This window comes from Delphinus delphis, chromosome 2 (assembly GCF_949987515.2).
Source record: "Delphinus delphis chromosome 2, mDelDel1.2, whole genome shotgun sequence".
NCBI classification, from domain to species: domain Eukaryota; kingdom Metazoa; phylum Chordata; class Mammalia; order Artiodactyla; family Delphinidae; genus Delphinus; species Delphinus delphis.
Genome location: NC_082684.1, coordinates 98,730,674 through 98,752,077, shown reverse-complemented (window position 1 = coordinate 98,752,077; position 21,404 = coordinate 98,730,674). Strand labels below are relative to the sequence as shown.

Below are 21,404 nucleotides of genomic sequence, written 5' to 3'. Positions count from 1 at the left end.
ATGTACAAAGTGCGCACAATTTCCTTTTATTGTCTCTGCAGTGATGAGGCCGGAGAGGAAGGGGTGGAGAGGTAGGAGTGGGGAGGTAGGGGAAGGAGTGGGGAGGTAGGTAGTGTAATGTTGGCTGGTTGTCAGCCTCATTAAGCAGAGAACATATGATACTCATTCCGCGACCCCAAAACAGAGACATGTAAGTTATTTTCAGAAGAGAGAATGGAAAGGTTTACTCCATTGAAGAATCCGTCCTCCCTCTGCCTTTTGAATCTTGTTCTTTCTTTAAAGACTAGTGTTGGTAGAAGATGGAAGGAACAAGGAGACACAACCTGTGTTCTATGAACTTTTTCGAATGTCCCTTTCCTATTCTTAAATCCCTGTAATCTGCTGCAAAACAACTTAAAGTTATGTCCAAAAGTAAATTTAATTTTGAATGATAAAATTCCTGACATAACAAGAATAACATAACACCCTTCTCTCTATAGCTACTATTACAGCAATTTCTATGTGGATGTAGTGGATATAGAAATACTCCATGTTTTCACAATACCAGTCAGTTGTGTGACTTGTGGAATTAATTTGAGACTATACTTTAATAGTTGGTAAATCACCCTGGACTGGCAGATACAAAGCTGATTATATCATCTGAACTTAGTCAAAACCTCCCAACCTCAATCAGAGAGCAAAGAGTTGACGCTGTTAAAATTAATAAATATAGATACAGCTGAAGTAGCATTCAGTGCTGTTTTGTAAATCTCCATGAAGAAGTCTGGAAACCCTGTGCATTAGTGATTCAGTAGGAGCAACTTCTCAAGTAGAGAGTGCTTGGGAGTAGAGTCATGTTTGCCAACACACTCCAAGAATCCACCTCAACATGTTCTTTGTGGTTTGAATTATCCTCCAAGTTCAACTTTTACCTATGAGTAAGAAGGCATATTTGTGACAGCCTAGGGGAGATTTTTAAACTTAAGTTTCTTTAACTTAAGTTTAAAAAAAAAAAAAACCAAAAAACTAGTGCCAGAAACTCAAGTGCAAATGATTGTTGCTGGACTGACCATGGGAGATGTAGGATGGAGCTATAGCGAGTCATGCACTCCGAATGCAGAAGTGTTTAACCAAGTTCCTACGCTGGTGCTGGCAGCAGGTGTGGTGTTCTGTTCTTCTGCTCTTGTAGAGGAGACTTAATTTCAGTGTGTCAGTACTGGGGGTGAACAAGACTGAACATTGGTATATTTTTAGAAGACTGTGCTAGAAAGTGATTGTCATTGAGGGGCTGCTGGGGTCCCAGTGGTACAGAGGAGAAATAGTAGGGCTTGGGGCCACTCCCACCAGACCAGCTCTACTGTTAAAATCTCAGATATTGGGTTTCTTATAAATTCTTTGATTCCTTTGTATTCCAGCATTACAAGTGGTTATAGAGAATATTGCAGAGCCCCTGATTTCCTTAACATAGGCAATTTATGTGCAGCTAAAATTCATTGGGATTCATTTCTATTCTGTGATTACAGATAGTTATGGAGGAGAGCTTGGAGCTTCCTGGTTCCTCTGACAATATAGGTAATTTATATGCAGACTGGTGTTTCTCCAGTAAGCCCCAGAGACCATCTGTAGCCGAATTACTGGATGTGCCTCTAGAACACATCCTTGGGGTTGGGGCTCAGGAGTCCTGCACGCTCACTGACATCCAGTGAGCCTCTGATTGTCAGAGGACATCAGCCATGTTTAGGTGTCATCTGACACTGAAATGGTACATTAACAAAATGGTTTATAGTGGCTTGAAATGTGCTAACACAGCTTGGGTGTGAATAAGTATTTCACATTTTGGAAGGATCTTGTTGAGTTCAACTACATGGAATGTTTTTTTCTAGTAGGCAGTGAAGTTGGTTAGTAATGACTGCCATTAGTTCAATTCAACTAGTATTTATTGAGTATTTACTATTTGATACTGTACGAGGCCCTGGCAAAAGAACACTGAACTAAACCATCATGGACCCTGCTGTCATAGAACTTATAGTCCAGGGGTTGGCAAACTACGACCCATGGGCCAAATCAAGCCCACCACCTGCTTTTGTACTGCTCATGAGCTGAGGGCGGGTTTTCTACTTTCAAATGGTTGAAGAAAAACAGAAATAATATTTTGTGACATGTGAAGATTATAAGAAATTAAAATTTCAGTATCTACACGTTTTATTGGAACACAGCCCTGTTCATGGAACGCATGCATTATTTATAGCTGTCTTCTCACCACAATGGCAGGGCTGAGTAGTCGAGACAGCCACTAACTGAATGTCCTCAAAGCCTAAAATAGTTACCATCTGGCCCTTCACAGAAGTTTGCCTGCCTCTGGTCCAGCCTGCTGTGGGAAGAACATTTTGGGTGTTGGGAATCCCCAAGAAAGTGGGAAGCCCTTGTTAATAACAGACTTGGGAGCTTGGATTTGGCGAGGTGAGCAGCACAGATATATTATCTGAGGAAAAGACCCCTGGATTTCTGATTTTACACTTCTTTTTTTCTTTTGGATGCTTGGTGTATAGAAGTGGTATTTCCAGAAGTTAATTCTCTGCTGAAATATGTTTCTACAACTGAAGTGCCCTATGTTTCTAGGGCACATTGAAAATTCCAGACTATTCAGTCCTGAATGTTCCTTCAAATAATGGTGCTTGGGCATCATTATCAATAATCAGCTGTGGATAAACCTTGACAGGATCAAAACTTGTTCCTACCTGCTTCCAGCCAAAAAACACCGTAAGGCACTGAGCGTGGCTGAATTACTTTATTCATGTTTTGTCTTGTGGTATCTACCTAGACTCATTTGATTTGCTATAATCCAGCAATTATTGTAACTGGCTTAAGAATTCCTTACTCAAGAAGATATTCAAGATTTTCTGTTATTTTTCCCTTAAAGGGAAGCAGCCCCTCGGTTATCTGTAATATACCTAAGTGCATCTTAGGTTAGTGGATGTCTTATCCACCTCTGTAACACAGCTTTGGCCATGTGATTTCTGTTGTCTAACAATGGTTGCAGCAACTTTGGGCATGTAATAGGAAGTTTCGCTCTTTATTATTTGTAGATATTGACCAAAGTCACTCCTGTATGCTGCCAGGTGATATGGGCAGTTACCAACACTTACTGGGCTTCACTCTGGTGGATCCTGAGCTGTCACTCTTACGAAAAGGCCTTTACTGAGGAGTTCTGAGGTCTGCAAAGCAGTTCTTCAAAGTCTGAGAAAGAATTGGATCTGAAATAATCTGCAGATTTTATACAGCACTATTTTTCTCTTTTTCTTACCTTGTTGTCAAGAGCTATCTGCTTAGTTATGTTACAAGCAGAATGGTGTTTACCTTAGAAGCTGCCTCTTTCATTTCTCTTATAGTGGCTTTTTCCAAGCCACGCCAATGTCCTGGTTTGGCCGACAGGCACCAACTCTGCTGTGACTGTCACATAAGGCAGCTCACAACATGCTAACTAAGATGTCCTTAGAAGTCTTAGGGTGCAGCCCTGGACGGAGCTGTGTGCTCTGTTGATTTCCTTTGTGAAATGCCAACTCTCTAAATCATAACCAGAAAGTGTTAAAAAGAAAGCCCACAAGTTTAGCAAATGTGAAAGCGTCTTATAACAAGTGCTTCGTCCCTACAAATTGTTGAAAGAGATTTTGCATCTGTTCAGGGTCTTCTCTTTTGTTTGCTTCCCTTCTCTGAGCAAGTGCCTCAGCCTGCACGTGTGGGAAGTGGGCTCCCCCAGCCTCCTGGATACACCTACCAACTGGAGTGTTCACACGCACTTCAATTCTTGCCCTACATCTTCAGTAGAATCCCATATCTGTCACCAGAAAAGATGTATTGGGTAGCAAGTAAAAAAATAAACAAGTAACATAGAGGCTTTCAAAAAAATAATCCTCCTTGGATAGGAAACTTCTTTTGGTGACTCCTATACAGCCAGAATGATTGAAGTTTCTAATACCTTAACTGAAGAGAACCAACAAATAGTTGGAACGTAAGAGAGGTGCCTTTCTGTTAGTGTGAGCAAGTAGACAGAGCGGCTTCTAGACCTGGTGTCACTTTAGAAGCCAGCTTCGCAGCTTTGCCTCTTGACTCTTCTTGGGACAGCAGCAGAGGTGAGTTGGGCCACTGCATGTGTTTGTGTAAGGAAACAGCCTCTCTTATGTTGCTGTGCAGTGGTTCTCAGTCGGGACTGCCTGGGAGAAATACCTGGGGTGTTAGGACTGCCAGTGCCCAGGCTCCTCTGTAAACCAGTGTCAGCACCATCTCTGGGTGGCACCTAGACAGTGGTGGCTTTTTCCTTGGAGGTAAAATTTACATTGCAGTGATTTGCACAAGTCTTTAATATGCCACTTGAGAAATAGACAAATGCACACATAGCTGTGTACCCAAGTCCCACCGACATGACCATTGAATCCCACCCCATACCAGATGGGCGTCACTGTCATTAATGTCCGTCAGATAAGTTGTTCCTGTTCCAGAACTTTGTATAAATGGACATTGGTGTTTTTTTAAAGGCTTTCCCAGGCGGTTCTAATGCACAACCAGAGGTGATCAGCACTGAAGTGGGCTGCCTGAATCTGGGTGGCACTTTATAAAATGTGTAGGGGACTTTCTAGGTAGTAATATTTTGCCAGAGTTGGAGCTGTGAAGGGTGGGGGTGGGTCACATCCATTTAGCCGCAGAAAGTCATCCATCCCCCTTGTTTCCTTTTACATTTTGCTGAAATATAGTCACTTTCCTAAGCGTATATCACCACTTTAAATTGCACACTGAAGAGGAGAGATACTCTCTTAGCACCTTACTCTAAGCAAATTTAAACATGATACAAAATCAGATTTTTATCCTCTAATTTATCATTTATTATATAGTTTTGTAAAATTAAGGCCCTCGGCCTGAACTCTGTACATTTGGAGTCTTCCCAGAAAGAAATGTTGCTGCACACGGTTATGCTAAATTAGCAATTAATCTAGAAATGTTTAAACAGGTGAAACCAAAGTAAAAGCATTCTGAGAGCATGTAATACCCATGTATTTTGTAGATTCTCTATGGAAAGGAAATACGAACTGAAAATAGACCTTCATTTAAACAGGGGAATTACATGAACAATGTAATGCACAGTTACCTAAACTTAAGCAAAGTAAAATAGGGTTTTCCCTACTGTTTCAAAAAGTTTCAATATTTTTTTATTTCAAAGAACGAACCAGTTGGTTAGGATATTTTAGCTATACAGGCATACCTCGGAGGTATTGCAGATTTGGTTCCAGACCACAACGGTAAAGCAAATATCACAATCAAGTTAGTTGCACAAACTAGTTGGTTTCTGGATGTACATAGAAGTTATGTTTAAACTAGTAAGTATGCAATAGCATTATGTCAAAAAAGGTACATACCTTAATTAAAAAGTACTTCATCGCTAAAAAATGCTAACCATCGTCTGAGCCTTCAGCGAGTCATAATCGTTTCACAATAGTAACATCAAAGATCATTGATCAAAGATCACTGTAACAAATATAATAATATAGTAATATTGAAAAAGTCTGAAATACTATGAGAATTACTACATGTGACCTAGTGACACTAAGTGAGCGAATGCTGTCGGAAAAAGGGCGCCAATAGACTTGCTCAATGCAGGGTTGCCACAAACCTTCAATTTGTAAAAATCACAGTATCTGCGAAGTGCAATAAAACGAGGTATGCCTGTAGAGATATTCTGATTCTAGCACTGCATAAATTTCACCCACAGAGAAACATTGAATTGCTTTATTTTCTAAGGCTCTAAAACCAAAAGGAGTTGGATTCTAACTAACAGTGAAGTACTTCATAGGTTGATGTTGAGAGTGCAGAAATGAGAAAAAATATTACCGTGCATGTGTAGAATACACAGCAGCCCTGGAGACAGGGCAGCCATGTTGCAGGGGATGCAGTGAGCACCCATCCCCACCGTCGCCTCTCAAGTGACTGCAGACGTCCCAGCACTAGTGGACATCGGCTTCAAGAGCACTCATTGCCTGGTTGAGCTCGAGGTGTTCAATGGGAGACCCAGAGAGGAGAGTGTTCCCACCCTGCTTAGTTTGGCACAATTTTTAGTGAGCATTAAAGTAATATTTCAGCACTACATACAGTGCTGGTTGTATATTTCACCTGAATAATATGTTACCTATTAAAAGAACCATGACCCCACAGATAGTATTACAAGACTTCTAATCTGATGTAGGTTGCTGTTATACCTGAATTTATACACAGTTGTATGATTTAATGACCAGAATGATATTTGGGATCTGCAGTGTTGGTAGTCCTCCCAAAATATTTCCAAGTTGGCATGATAGAGCATGTAGTTGGAAGCATTTGGCTTTTTTGTCTGTTTGTTTTTGGCCATGCCATGCGGCTTGCAGGATCTCAGTTCCCCAACCACGGATTGAACCCGGGCCACGGCAGTGAAAGCCCGGAATCCTAACCATTAGGCCACCAGGAAACTCCCTGGAAGCATTTGTTTTTATTCTCCTCTCTTTTTAAGGGAATATAGGTTTCCCAGGAGGTGAGGAAAAAGCCTTCTTGGCCTTCTTACCCTTTCTTCCCTATATCCAATAGCTCATCAAGCTGTTTAGTATAGAAAGCAGTGCTTGGAGGGATGGCCGTGCTAGCAAGAATGTTTACACAAAAGCATTAATAGCTGATTGTGTTTCAGATCCACTGTTTTACTCTGGCTTACAGGAGGGAGCCGTTAATAGTTCTCATGTGTTTGTGTGCCTGGGACTCACTGGGGATTTTGTTTAAAATGAGAATTTACAAGCTACATCAAAGTCCCTTTCCCCAGAGATTATAAAACCTGGGGTTCAGGAAATGTCATTGCATTTTAAACTCCACATCTACACCATTGGTACTTGGTCTTGGCCAGATGTCACAACCACCTGAGGAACTAACAGTGAATGAATGAACTTTCCCTTAGAAATTCCAATACAGATGCTCAGGGGTGGAGCCCAGCTGCATTTTATGGGAGTCCACCAGTGTATCTGAGGTATGGCCGGGGTTGAGAAAAACTGCTCCATAATAAAACTGCACAGGTCATAGAATAAAGCTGAGTAAGGAGAGCACTGACTGCATTGCCAAAGAATCCAGGTGAGGAGGAAGGGAGGGGATCATGTCAAACATGAAGTGTATGAAAGTAAGTCTCCAGCTCAGAAAACAGTTTTCCACTTGTTATGCAGATATTTTAATGTTGTGTATGTATAATCAGTTTGCTTAAGCCATAGCTAAGGTTTCTCATTTACATGAGAAAGTTTTGCTCCTTCTTCCATTGTACTTAGGATATTGAGATGACTTCCTGTGTATAAAATTCTTTTGGGAGTAAGTAATAATACCACTGGGTAGAGACTTATAATGTAGCGGCCTGAAAAAGTTAAAGCGTCTATTAAATAGTGGCCCAAACCTACTCAGTCCTCTGCAGTGCAGTCTACATATGGTCCAGTGTCTGTCATGGTATATTAACCTTGACTAGGGAAACGGGAACATTGGTCCTTGTTTCCTAGCTGTCTAGAAATGACATAAAAGTTAAAAAATCCTGTCTTTTTTTCTTCATGTAAAGTTAATTTTCTGAGAGATAAATTAAGGAACCTAATTAGCTTTTAGGCAAGACTAACAGGAATTGGAGTTATTACTGAAGAGACCTGTGACACTTTAGAATAGTTATGTAGATGTGTGTGCTGCAGTGTATGTAATTCCTTTGTGACACAGACATTTAATAATCTTTTTAACAGAGAATAATGTTATGTTGAAATTCACCATTCAATATTGCTATTTTAAAATATTCCCTAAAGGATTTCAGCCATTAATTTTTTTTAATAAAATAAGTGATTCTACATTATATCATTATTATATCATTATTGTTATTATTTCTTTTCATCTGAAAATTGGTTGAAGTTTTAAACATCAAGAAAAGAAAAAAATGCATAGTTCTCTAAGTTATTATGTCAGGGACAGTATAATATTTTCCGATTCTTACCTTGTTAAATGCTGTTTTTGGTATGCAAATTTTGAAGATTTCTCGGCATCAGATAATGTTGGAAATAGTACATCTTTTAAGAAAATCTTTGCACACTATAATCTTTTATATAAGAGACATCTTTTACAAGAATATAGACTTATAAATGATCAGATTTTATCTTGGCCTTTTCTATCTTCAACAGAGCATCAAGAAGAAAAATACGAACAAGCAGGAGATGAGTACGTACCTGAGGTTCATCGTCTCCCGCATGAAAGAGAGGGTGAGTCCTGTAAGGGGGGCTCTCAGAATCGCCCAGAATATATTTCACTCTGGCTTACTCCTTAAAAGTTAGTGACTGACAAGGAATAGAGCAGTATGAGGGGTGGAAACCACTGCTGTCCCGTTTCTTTTGTGCAGTAAATAGTTCTATAAAAGGCTTTTAAATTTGTTTTGTCTTTGTTTTCAACTCAGGCATTTCTTTAGCTGTATTAGATTAGAAACATTTATATTTTAAAATTCCATTTATCAGAATGAACATATTCATTGATAATTAGTGTTTAAAATGAATTTTCCAAAATAACTGTTCTTTCTATTCAAACCTTAAGGAATGCCACATTAAACTATAGTGCATGTACATTTTTCATTAAGTTCTAAAGTACTTGTTGTTTAGAAATTGATGTTTTACCCCTCTCTCTAGCCACGTTTAAACTGATGTGTCTCATGACCTTTCAGGCTATTGACCTTAATAAAAAGGGGAAGGACAACAAACACCCCATGTACCGGCGGCTGGTGCACTCGGCGGTCGACGTCCCTGCCATTCAGGAGGTAAAGCTCCCTGACAGCACAGCCCTGGTCGTGCACCTGCCGCCCTCCTGCCTGAGCAGCTGCCCTTGTGAATGGCATGCACTCCCTCTAGTGCTCTTTAGGGGTCATCTTTTAAGAGGCTTGGTTTTCAGCAGCCTGTTGATTCTTGACACTTGCTGCTTAAAGAAAATGTATTGTAGCCTGGTCAGTGTAATGTTCCAGATGTAATTAACATGTGGATGTGGTTTCCTAGTTTCAGAAGCAGTACTTAGGAGTTTCTCTCAAGGAAAGATTAGAACATAGAACTGATCTAGGATCTTGGGAAACACAATGACATGCACTCGAACAAAACAGTTTTAACTAGAAAACTTTATCCTTCTTTAATGAAGTTCTTATTTTTACCTACTCTAGCTGAGGATTGTTAATGGGTTTGTTAATATTTAATTACAAATTGCAGTAAAATGCAGTGAACACTTTGACCTGTTTCCAATTAGCTTTGCAGATTTATTAATTCTGTACCTATGTATCGTTTTGAAGTTTTAAAATCTTATGGCTGGCCGTAATAGGGAGACCATAGGAATAATTTAAAATCATCTTACTCCTTTCTTAATCTGCTTAATAGCTGAGGAAGAATGAAGGTGTATTATTTCAGTGGAAGAAAGGGATAAATGAAGGTTGTTCATAAAAACGAGCAATTTAAATTTTACCTCCTACCCCTAGATTGTGTGGCTTCAGGCATAGCCTCTTTTCCTAACTCTGAGCCTCTGAGAACAATGAAGAACTCAGCTGCCCTTCCTGCCCTCTCCCTGTGTGGCCCCTCCCCACGTTCTGCAATCTGATCCTGTTGGGTCCATGGAGCACACTGGCTGGGCTGATGGTGCCTTGTTAGCAAGTGCTGACCATGAGCGGAAGCACCATAAAGAAAATGAAGAGGAAGACATGATTTTCATGCTTTCAGGAGCTTACAGTCCAGACCAAAATACGAGCTATGATGGTGCTTGGGGACTGTGGGGTGCGGTTGTCCCCACCTGGGTATAGGCAGGTAGCCTGGGAGCGCTCCACAATGCCAAGGCCTGAGCACCTGCGAGCCCAAGGCCATGAGAAGTTCAGGGTGGAGTTCAGATATCAATATTCATAAAAGTGCCCTGTGACCCTTGATGCCAGACAGAACCATCATTTGCCTTGGTGCATATAGGACCTCCTAGGACTTTAAAATTGTTTATACATCAGCACCTAATCCCAATTCAGAATTACAACCGTATCTTCTTTGTGATAACGGTAAAGTGTCACAGAGGCTAACAGCTCTTTCTTCTTTCAATTTTTATTCTCTTGAGTTATAAAAATAGTAGATATGTAGTTAGGGTCTCATCAACCCCACTGACCAAAGCTTTCGTTATTTACAGTGCTTAGCAGCAGCTTTTTTAATTACAGAATGAGGTGTTCACGCTGCAGAGTTCATACTAGTAAATAAATATCGGGGACAACGTGGCTGCAGGATGTTGGCTCTGCACACTTCACCATCCTGTAATAGTCTAACTGCAGACGGAGTTGTGGGTTTCTTTTACGCACATTCTGTCAGTACCATGGGACACAGGAGTAGTCGTAATGCCATTCTGGAAAATTTGCCTGTTTCCTACACTCTAACGCTGTAATGCTGACAGGTGTTTTCACCATTAACCCTTTGCCATTTTGTTGTTTTCCCTCTGCAGAAAGTGAACGAAGGGAAGTACCGAAGTTACGAAGAGTTCAAAGCTGATGCTCAATTGCTTCTCCACAACACAGTGATTTTCTATGGAGGTTGAATATTTTTTGTTTTTTTCTTTTGTATAGTTTTTTAAAATTCATACCATTTACATTCCATGTTGAAAAATATCTTATATAAAATATTACATTAAAACAATACCTGAATGATCTGTAAGTAATAATGTTAGGGTTTAAACTTAAAAATATTTGGTAGTGGAGTTATAGCTTATAGAATTGACTGGCCAAAAGCAGAACTCTAGTTACACTAAGTAATATTCATAGTTTTATATATAAACTTAGTTGAAAGGCTTTTTATAAGCACTTTGATTGCTTTTGATTTTCTGCATTAATATCCCCTCATTCAAAAGTAATGAAAGAGGTCCCTCTGTACCTAGAGTATTATGTTACATTGGATATAAAATTAAAGCTGCTGATAGCATTTTCTTTTACTGCCTTAATTTTATTTTAAATATACATTTTTCGTTTTAAATGGTATGTGTCCACTTTTGTTAAAAATGAAAGAAAATTTAAATGGCTGTATTAATTTTGATAGTCTTGTGTTTCTAGATCACTGGTAATAGATACCTGTCTTTAATTACAGCAGACAGTGAGCAAGCTGACATAGCAAGGATGCTCTATAAAGACACATGTCATGAGGTACTATCCATGCCTAATAACTAAACTCTTGCTATATTCCACATTAATCTATTTCAGAATTCCACTCTGATATGTACATTTTAATTTTGCCATTTTCTTTAAATATAATTTTATGTCCATGTATGACATACATGGGAAATAACGCAAACAGAAGGGGAAGAATTCTGGCAGAACTATTTTCAGAGAAATCCTGGGAGTTAGATTTAGTTACTAAGTAACTTCTACTAGTTAGAAGAAAAGGAAACTTTGTTCTCTCCTCTTTAATTACCCTAGAGAGTATTAGTTATATAACTACATGTAAATGTGCTGCACTGGGCAGGCACTCAATAAACATTACCCTCTGCGAATGAAAGGTTCAAATTTGAGTTCTTACTACACTACACAGGCAAAAAAGCATCCAAACAACAGCATGCATATTTATACAATAAATGAAATATATATTTAGGGAAGGATTTTTTGGGTGGTCTTTCTTATTTGAAACACTCATCTATAACCATACTATCTTTGCAAAAGCATCTCAATTTATATAAAAAGTTTTGTTTCTTGATTCCATTTCACATATGACTTTTTAAAAATTCGTTAAACATGTTTATTGAGTGTCTACTATGTGCTGTGTTAGGAGGAATAAAATGGGGATCAGGATGCTGGCTTCCTGCTCATACAGTTGTATTCTGAAGAGGGAGACTCAAGAAAAGGACAGACAAAATAGGTTTCTTTACAAGTTATAAAAAAATGTTATGAAAGAAAATAACACTAAGAGAATGAGGCAAAGTAGGGACTGCTTTTATTGGTAGCGGATATTTTATATGGGTAGATCAAGAGACATTTCTGAGGAAATAGCCTTTAATCTGAGTGCTGAACTGGAAAGGTATCAGTGAGGCTGGGGAAGCAGAGGTCAGATGCAGTGGTCCCCTAAGGAATCTGTCCTCTATTCCAAGTGCAATCTGGGACCTTCGGGAGGTTCCAAGAAGAAAGTGGCAGGCTCTTCTGGTATTATTCATTGGAAAATTAGAATTTTAAGCTTAAGGAACAAACCTGGAGACTGTATACATGAAAGAGAATGTTAATTTGCATGGATCTATTTTATATAGTTTTATGCATGTGTGTATTTTATGTAGGCTAAATAGTTGATTTTCTTCTTCAGCTGGATGAATTACAACTTTGCAAGAATTGCTTCTATTTATCAAATGCTCGTCCTGACAATTGGTTCTGCTATCCTTGTGTATGTAAAATTTTGAGATTTTTTTTTTAACCTCTTAAGTGTCTGATGTCTTATTTCCAATTTGCTTGAAGATTATAATCCTTCTAAATATTTTTCTTTGTGTCATAGTATGTATGGTTTTAATGAGTATAAAAACTGAAACATGGAGGAAACAACTTGGGATCAGTATCCATTTCTGACTTTAAAATGAGGACCCTCAAGAGTAGGAATAAACATTGAATCCCTTAATACATAAAGTAAAAATTTGCTTTTCCTCTCATTCTCTCACAAGAAATCTAAGTCTTTATATATACTTATAGCTGTGTGATTTCCCCTAAAACGGCATGATTTCAAGGAGTGTTCCAGGGGCAGTCGCCCACCGCTGGCCATGGTGTAGGAGCCTGCCTGAGAGCCCCTATTCTCCGAGATATTGGTGTGCTCCTCAGTCACTTGAGGGTCTCATTAAAGTTTGCATCTCCGACTTGATAGATCGGGAGGAAGGCCTAAAATTCTCCCATTTCTTATAGGCTCCCAGGGTTGGACTGTATTTCATGAAGCAAAGTTAGGGTGTTCTGTTTGCCACTGTGACACTGCTGGCTTCATTCCAGATGCCACAGGCTATGAAGAGATTCTTTTCACTGTCTTTTCTGCGAAATGAAGGTCCACATTGCTTATGCAAATTTTAATTTTTTTGGTGTTTTTCTTGGAGGCAAAATCAGTCACTCCTGGGGTGGGGGTAAATTCTGTGTGCTTAGGAGTTAGAAAAAAAATATTTTCAAAATTATGGATTATGCTTGACTGAGTAGTTCAGTATTAATGATATTCTTGTATTTAATACTTTAAAAGTAGTATGACAAGGTAAAACATTATATTTCCAGATACCTAATCATGAACTGGTTTGGGCTAAAATGAAAGGTTTTGGATTCTGGCCGGCCAAAGTCATGCAGAAAGAGGACAATCAGGTTGACGTCCGCTTCTTCGGTCACCACCACCAGAGGTAAATCATGTGCAGCATCACCCCTGGGCCTCCAGGAGTCGTGGGGGGCGCCCAGTCCTGCTTTACCAGTGCTCTGTGGGCTTTGCCATTAGAAACTGTGTGAACTGTATTTCATTTTATTTTTTTATGAATTTATTTATTGTATTTATTTATTTTTGGCTGCGTTGGGTCTTTGTTGCTGTGCGCAGGCTTTCTCTAGTTGCAGCGAGCAGGGGCTACTCTTTGTTTCGGTGCATGGGCTTCTCATTGCGGTGGCTTCTCTTGTTGCAGAGCACAGGCTCTAGGCGTGCGGGCTTCAGTAGTTGTGGCTCACGGGCTCAGTAGTTGTGGCATGTGGGCTCAGTAGTTATGGCATGTGGGCTCAGTAGTTATGGTGCACGGGCTCAGTTGCTCCGCGGCATGTGGGACCTTCCCGGACCAGGGCTTGAGCCCGTGTCCCCTGCGTTGGCAGGTGGATTCTTAACCACTGTGCCACCAGGGAAGCCCTGAAGTGTATTTTAAATTAAAAAACAAATCAGCACATAACTTGACTGGGCACCTAACAGTGCTTTCTATACATGGTATTTCTAGGTGTATTTCAGATAATGGTTACTAAACAGGACAGTTTCAATAGCTGACTGTTGAGTTCAGAAGCGTGTTAATGGTGGGATTGAATCCATATTAGGAGTTAAGTGGAAGGTTTCTCAGGATGTGTTCATTTCATAGAATTGTAATATCATTACGGTAGTTTCAACCGTACTTTCAAGGTTCTGTCAAAGCCATAGACAAAAATAATCAACTCAGGAGTACAGGAGAGTGTCGATGTTATGATCTAAGAATGTACATGAGGGAAAAATTTGACTTAGTTTTTTGAATTTCATTAAATAAACAGTTAATTTAGAAAAATGAAGAATTCAGTTATTTTTAAAAAACATACTACTAGATGAGAACAATCTGATAATCAGAATTTTCCTATATTTTCTTTTTTCACTAATTTTAAAACAACTTTATAGTATCTTCAACCATGAGTGGTATTTTATTAATAATATGAGTTTGTTTTATATCATTCAGTATATACTGTGCAGAAAATATTTTAAAAGAATAATTGAGCTGATTTACTTGGGTCCTTAGAGTAAGTTTGTCATCTGAAGAGGGAATTAAAACAGAAAATTACATTTCCAGAGTCTTCTTCCCCCAGACTTCTAATTTCTTGGAAGATTTTATCTAAAAAAATTATGGACAGATGGGACTCTAAGGACTTTATTTTAGAAAATAAAAGATCTACAATTTTACTATAAATACAGTTTTATTATGAATCTTTTTCATTTGCTTTTCCTGGTTACAATATAGCAGCAAGATATTTCAAGTGAATGATGGGGACATACCTTAAAAATGATACTCTATCATGTTAGAATAATTGATATATTAAAAAATGAACTCTATAAAAATAATAGTTTTAATTACTTAAGCAACATGTTATATACCAAGAAGAGATGGCCTATAAGGGCCCCCAGCTACAAGTTTTCATTAGTAAATACTTTTTTAAAACTATTGTAAACATTTTTTAGTGTGCCATTCAGTGGCATTAAATACCACATTGTTATGCAGAGATCACTATGAATAAATACAATAAATATTCTTTAGCCATTTTATCATGTCTCTACACTTAGGTGGGAGAAAAAAAATTTAAGCAAATAAATGATTTTGGACTAGTTCCTCTGTATGCTCACACCAGAACATGCTGCTCCCTCCCTAGACCCTGAACCCTGAGCAGGTTGTAATGTTCAGGGAGCAGATGCCTGTGGTCCTGGTAAGTACAGGCAGGGTTTTCATAGGGTATGCAGGGTTCTTCCTGTCAGAGGAAAAAAAGTAGCTGATAGGGTCTGACTGTCAGCAGGGCTAAATCTTCTGCTGCCTGTAGTTGGAGGGAGCAATGGCACAGGGAAGAAAGAAAGGGGACATTTTGGGTTCATTTGCCATCATATCACTGAGCCATTTTATTGTGCATATATTCAGAGAATTCCGGATTGACAGATGTGTAGGTATAGCCAGATTCGATTTTACCTCTTTTTATTAAACTTACTGTAAAATTGTGGGGTGCAGTTTGCCTTTTATTTTTAGTGTAGGTCAGATTGCATGCTCAGTGATACTCTTTAAAACTGAAATCTGATTATCTACAATAATGGAGATGATTAAGAGAGAATAGGAATGTTTTTATGAATTGCATTGAGATGTAAGTCTCATGTTAAGAATAGATTCAGTTGATTAAATCAGTAGATTAAATTCAGTAGATTAAAGGCAGTGGCCATGTATGTAGAAGTGCCAACCTAATAATTAGGCACAGTGAGGACCCTCACTGGGTTCCAGCTGGTAGTAGATAAATGAATAAATTCAATAAATTCAATAGATTAAATAGATTCAATAGACTAAATATATCCAAGGGGATAAGATTCTCTCCTAGGTCACAAGTTGATTCCAGGTAGTCAGCACTGCTTATAACAGAAATCTCTCTCAAAAAACATACTGGTTTTAAAAAGTGTTTTAACTTTTATTGATTGACTGGTATGTAATAGGTGCTCAATAAATGTTTGTTGACTGAAAGAGTAAATATAATATAAATACAAGATCTAATGGTAAGGAACTCTTCCACAAGCAAAATTTTATTTGCACTCTTTTTCAAAGTGTAGTTTACTTTGGTTTCTAATAAAGCACTGTCAGATGATACTGTTAATGTAATATTTATAAATAAGTTCAAATTTAACAATTTCAGTTACCATTACCATATAACTATGGATTATTATATATTTAAAATGTGCTTTTAAATTCTAAAGCAAACAGCTTAGTTTGTACAAGCAAATTAGAAGTCTACATTTTTGGCTTTAGGCATATGTGCCGGGATTCAGTAAGATCCCTTCAGAACAGTCATAGGTCTAGTATTTCTGAAACTCCTAATAAGACTGAAAAGAGCAAATCTGTATATTCATAGTGCTGGATCCCAGCTTGTACCCTGTGCTCTAGAAAATGTCATACTAACTGTGGCTCACATGTCCTTATATTTTCTTATTTCATTTGTGACATCCCTTCTGCCTAGAAGTCCTCCCCTCATATGGTCCCCTGTTTAAATCTTACTCCTCCTTCAAGATGGAGCCCAAATGAAACCTGTGACCACTCACAGCCAAATGAAACCCTCTTCCTCTCCAGAGTACCCCAGAGTCACCTCAACTCTGTGCTGCACTGTTTTATCATTGTTTCTCAGTTAAAGGCAGTGGCAATGTATATAGAAGTGCCAACCTAATAAATTAGGCGCAGTGAGGACCCTCACTGGGTTCCAGCTGCTAATAATAGCTTTCCTTAACCCCATTTTGGCAGCACCTCTGCCAGCTGTCAAATGAGGTGGGAACAGTCAGTCATAGGTCCCATGCACTGTATGCTTTGTGGTGCCTTCCACTGGCACATGGTAAGCCCTGGTTGAGTTGGATACTAATTTAAGTCCAGTCAAGCAATTAGCACCCAGGAAAATTTTCTTAAATTTCTAGCATTCTTCCCAATAGAACCAAATGTAGTTTTAGATCAACTTATGTGTTCGCAGTTGAGTACTTGGTTGCTGAATGATACAAACGGTTTTCCATTTGTTGGTCATGGTTCATCTGATGAATAGGGATGTGATGACTTACTAGATAATAGTTGTTTGTATGTAAGTGTCTCATGAAAATTTCTGGGCATTTACAAATGATTCTATAGTTCTAACATGCAAATAGCTAGATTTTGAATAATTTACAGTATTCAAAACAATGAGATATTGTACATTTTAAAAAGAGCTGTGAATCACTCCCATTCTGAGAACTTTGCCTTGATGACTGTGAAAAACAAATGTCACTTCACCTATTTTCTACTTGGTAAGAGTTTTTATTCAAGCCACAAATTGTATTTTACAATTGGTAGAGTTTCTACCATTTTGGAAATTTCTTCTTCTTTTTTTTTGATGTGGACCATTTTTAAAGTCTTTATCGAATTTGTTAAAATATTGCTTCTGTTTTATGTTTTGGGTTTTTGGCCACGAGGCATGTGGAATCTTAGCTCCCCGTGTGTTGGAAGGCCAAGTCTCAACCACTGGACGGCCAGGGAAGTCCCTCCCATTTTGGAAATTTCTAAGCATCCCTTTCAATGTTGTTCACAGGGCCTGGATTCCTTCTGAAAACATACAGGACATCACAGTCAACGTTCACCGGCTGCATGTTAAGCGCAGTATGGGCTGGAAGAAGGCCTGTGATGAGCTGGAGCTGCATCAGCGCTTCCTTCGTGAAGGGAGGTTTTGGAAGTCTAAGAATGAGGACCGAGGGGAGGAGGAGGCAGAATCCAGCATCTCCTCTACCAGTAATGAGCAGGTGAGAGGCGCCAGTGAGAGCCTGTCGGTTCTTGTTCTGAATGTGCAGGTGTCAGCGCACACTCCTCACTGGAATGAGCAGATTCTGACTTTCTTCTTCCTTTCGTGTAACATTTGTAAAGTGCTCTGCGAAAGAAACCAGAAACAGTTCCAATACAGGGAAGCCACCACCAACCCTGATCCTGACTCTACCAGCATATTAGCTCTTTCAAGCCCTCGGCCCAGAGGAATCATTCTGTGAGTGCCAACCACGTGGTCCTGAAAGAGCTAATGCGAAAGGGAACAAGTGCTCACCCCTGACCTGTGGTTCCCTGGCTAGTCTTAGCAGCAGAGAAGTGTTTCATAGTGTCGGGAATAATGTGCTGTTACTTTTATGATGCCCACAGCTAAAGGTCACTCAAGAACCGAGAACAAAGAAAGGACGACGTAATCAAAGTGTGGAACCCAAAAAAGAAGTAAGTTGCCTGCCTTGCAGTGTCCAGGTGGCAATTGAAACAGGAAATATTTTCACAGTTGTGATCAAGGCAGTGCTCCTCACAGGTCCTTGCGAAAAGCATTGCCGTCAGTCAACCTGTAGCAACCAAGATGGACCCAGTCTTCCCACTGTTCCCGTCATAGAGTAACACACGGGAGCTGCAAGTCTCCTTACCAGTTAAACAGCAGTGACCACGGCTGGCTAAGTGGGAGGGCACTTTGCTGTATTTTCTAGAACTCTGATATCTTATCATAGTACTAATAAAAAACAAAGTGTTTATCCAACAAATCAATGAGGCCAACATTTAAAAACTGGAGGAAACTATGGCTGAGCTCAGCCTTTTAAAATTATATAATCCATGCATATTTTAAAATCAGGTGTAAATATGGGCAAAATCCTACCAGATATTCAGTGAGAAGTGGTTTAGGGTATTTGTTAAAGAAGCTAAACCAAAGAAGTTGACTATAAATTGATAATGATTTTGTACGACAAATTTTTTTGTTTAGTCTGTTTTGAAAAGAAAAAACAATATTGATATGTAATTGTAAATGACGTTCCTGTTTAGAATTATTGTACCTACTAATTGCATGTGTTTTAAATTTTTAAAAATTAGTTTATTTTTAATTGTAAAATACACAAAACAATTTTCCATTTTCTTACATTGTGTTTGAACTGCAGTTTTTTATATGGCTATTTATGTATATCACTCTGCTTTTCTCCTAATAGAGCTTGCTCTTGAACTAGTGAATTCTATAGCACTTTCCTTATCCTTTAGGAACCAGAGCCTGAAACAGAAGCAGTAAGTTCCAGCCAGGAAATCCCCACGATGCCTCAGCCAATCGAAAAAGTTTCTGTATCAACTCAGACCAAGAAGTTAAGTGCCTCTTCACCAAGAATGCTGCATCGAAGCACCCAGACCACCAGTGACGGAGTGTGTCAAAGCATGTGCCACGACAAATACACCAAAATTTTCAATGACTTTAAAGACCGAATGAAGTCTGATCACAAGCGAGAAACTGAAAGAGTTGTACGAGAAGCTCTAGAAAAGGTAACGCAGCCTCCACTGCCAGTGTTGCCTTCAGACGTCTGGGCAGGATAAGTGAATAGTCTTCCTGTTGTGGTTTAGCTTCTGTCACTGAGGCATCAACCAGGTAGCTGCTTTTTAAAACTAGGACTATAATAAAATATCTTTTTATAATATTTTAATTAACAGTAGCACTTTTCTCATCTAAAATATTTTATAGCCCTTAATGAAATAAAGGGAAGAGGTACATCAGTTAAGCAGAAACTATGTATTAAGGTTTTGCTTAATGGTCTGTGTAAATTATGAGCTGACATATTGTGGGTTAACTTTTTTTTTCATTTCAGCTGCGTTCTGAAATGGAAGAAGAAAAAAGACAAGCTGTAAATAAAGCTGTAGCAAATATGCAGGGTGAGATAGACAGAAAATGTAAGCAAGTAAAGGAAAAGTGTAAAGAAGAATTTGTAGAAGAAATCAAGAAGCTAGCAACCCAGCACAAACAACTAATTTCTCAGACCAAGAAGAAGCAGTGGGTAAATACCACTATTTTCTTAGAATCTGATTTCTAAAAAATATACCATAGGTATGATGAAAATTAATTCAGAAAGATATATATGGCATATGCAAAAATTACTCCTGAAATAAGTTCTGATGTGAAATTGTCAACTTTAATTAACTAAAAAAATTTTTTTAAAACTCCAGATCCCACATTACTGAGTATTGCTCAGGATTATTTTGTTAAATTGAGATTATGATACTTTGGGACATAACATATTTAGTATAACTGATTTATATAACTTTTCCATCTATGCAAGTATTTTATTTTGATAAGTGGGCTGGCCCTGACTTTTGCTGGTAACTCCTGACAGGTAATATCTAACTTGTAAAATTGTAAATGTAAGTATCGTAATAGCAAACTAAGGATTTTCAGATTTTACTGCACTTAACATTTATACATTAGATTCTAGTAAAGAAATCGATTACATTTACTTTATGATAGTAACATCTCACGGGTCTCTAACTTAACTGAAAAACTGACAAATGTTCATTTTTTATGTCCTGTTTGTGACTCCTATCTTCCGCTCAGATCAGCAGCTTCTGAGCATACAGATGTTTCTCTGCCAAATGACTGAGCTATGTGAACAAAGTTTTGTTCCCAAAAGCTCATAGCTTGCTTTTAATTTTGATGAATTACTGTATGAAGTTTTGTGATTCTTCATTTGATCCAGACTACATTCTGAAAAGAGTCTTTAAATATATGTAAATGTTTCATGAGGGAAAATAAACATTTTAAAATTTTTGATGAAGATTTGACAAGAAGGAAAAGAGAAACAGATATAACTTAGAAGAATATATGAAGATAACTTAGAAGGAAAAACAGATGAATGATGAAATATAAATATCACTAGATCGAATTATTAAGGTGTGCTCAAGATCTTATCAAGCAGAATGCCCCAACACCATGTCTGTAATTCTGTCTTCATGCAAAGATGAGAGAAAGCTAGAAAGTAGACACTAGACTTATAAGGGGAAGTTCCCATAAGTTTACTCATGAATCAAGGAAATGGGAAGAGGTGGCTAAAGAAAAGAATTATAATACTGCTTTTTATAACATTTTACCATTGATGAAATAGCTGAATTATTATACCTATTTGATTCCACATATAAATGATACCATGCGATATTTGACTTATTTTACTTAGCATAATACCCTTGAAGCCCATCCATGTTGTCCCAAAGGGCAGCATTTCCTTCCTAACTTGTGGCTGAATAACCTTCCAGTGTGTGTATGTGTGTGTGTGAGTGTAGTAGTATATATACATACATCACACTACGTTTTCCTTAATCTGTTCATCCACTGATGGACATGTAGGTTGTATATAGATATCTTGGCTATTGTGAATATGCTTCAGTGAACGTTGGAGCACAGCTATCTTTTCGATACCCTGTTTTCATTTCCTTTGGGTAAATACCCAGAAATGGTATTGCTGGATAGTATGGTAGTTTTATTTTTAACTTTTTGAGGAACCTCCATACTATTTTCCATCATGGCTGCACCAGTTTACATTCCCACCAACAGTGCACAAGAGTTCCCTTTTCTCCAAATCCTCACCAACACTTGTCTTTTTTTATGATGGCCATTCTAACAGGTGTGAGGTGATATA

The 21,404-nt window shown here is 38.4% G+C and overlaps 1 protein-coding gene across 13 annotated transcripts in view; it reads left to right on the top strand.

Moving 5' to 3' along the window:
• The window catches only part of ZMYND11 (zinc finger MYND-type containing 11), a 137,972-nt gene that overhangs the window by 99,220 nt on the left and 17,348 nt on the right, over positions 1–21,404 (top strand). For 10 of the 13 annotated variants that reach the window (XM_060005267.1, XM_060005274.1, XM_060005269.1 and 7 more), the window contains 10 exons: positions 8,181–8,258; positions 8,711–8,803; positions 10,492–10,579; positions 11,127–11,182; positions 12,327–12,404; positions 13,262–13,380; positions 17,537–17,744; positions 18,130–18,198; positions 18,994–19,266; positions 19,587–19,772. In XM_060005267.1, coding sequence (XP_059861250.1) covers positions 8,181–8,258; positions 8,711–8,803; positions 10,492–10,579; positions 11,127–11,182; positions 12,327–12,404; positions 13,262–13,380; positions 17,537–17,744; positions 18,130–18,198; positions 18,994–19,266; positions 19,587–19,772 — 1,248 coding nt within the window. The remainder of the gene's footprint in view (positions 1–8,180; positions 8,259–8,710; positions 8,804–10,491; positions 10,580–11,126; positions 11,183–12,326; positions 12,405–13,261; positions 13,381–17,536; positions 17,745–18,129; positions 18,199–18,993; positions 19,267–19,586; positions 19,773–21,404) is intronic. The other 3 variants (XM_060005276.1, XM_060005273.1, XM_060005270.1) reach the window with 1 other exon arrangement.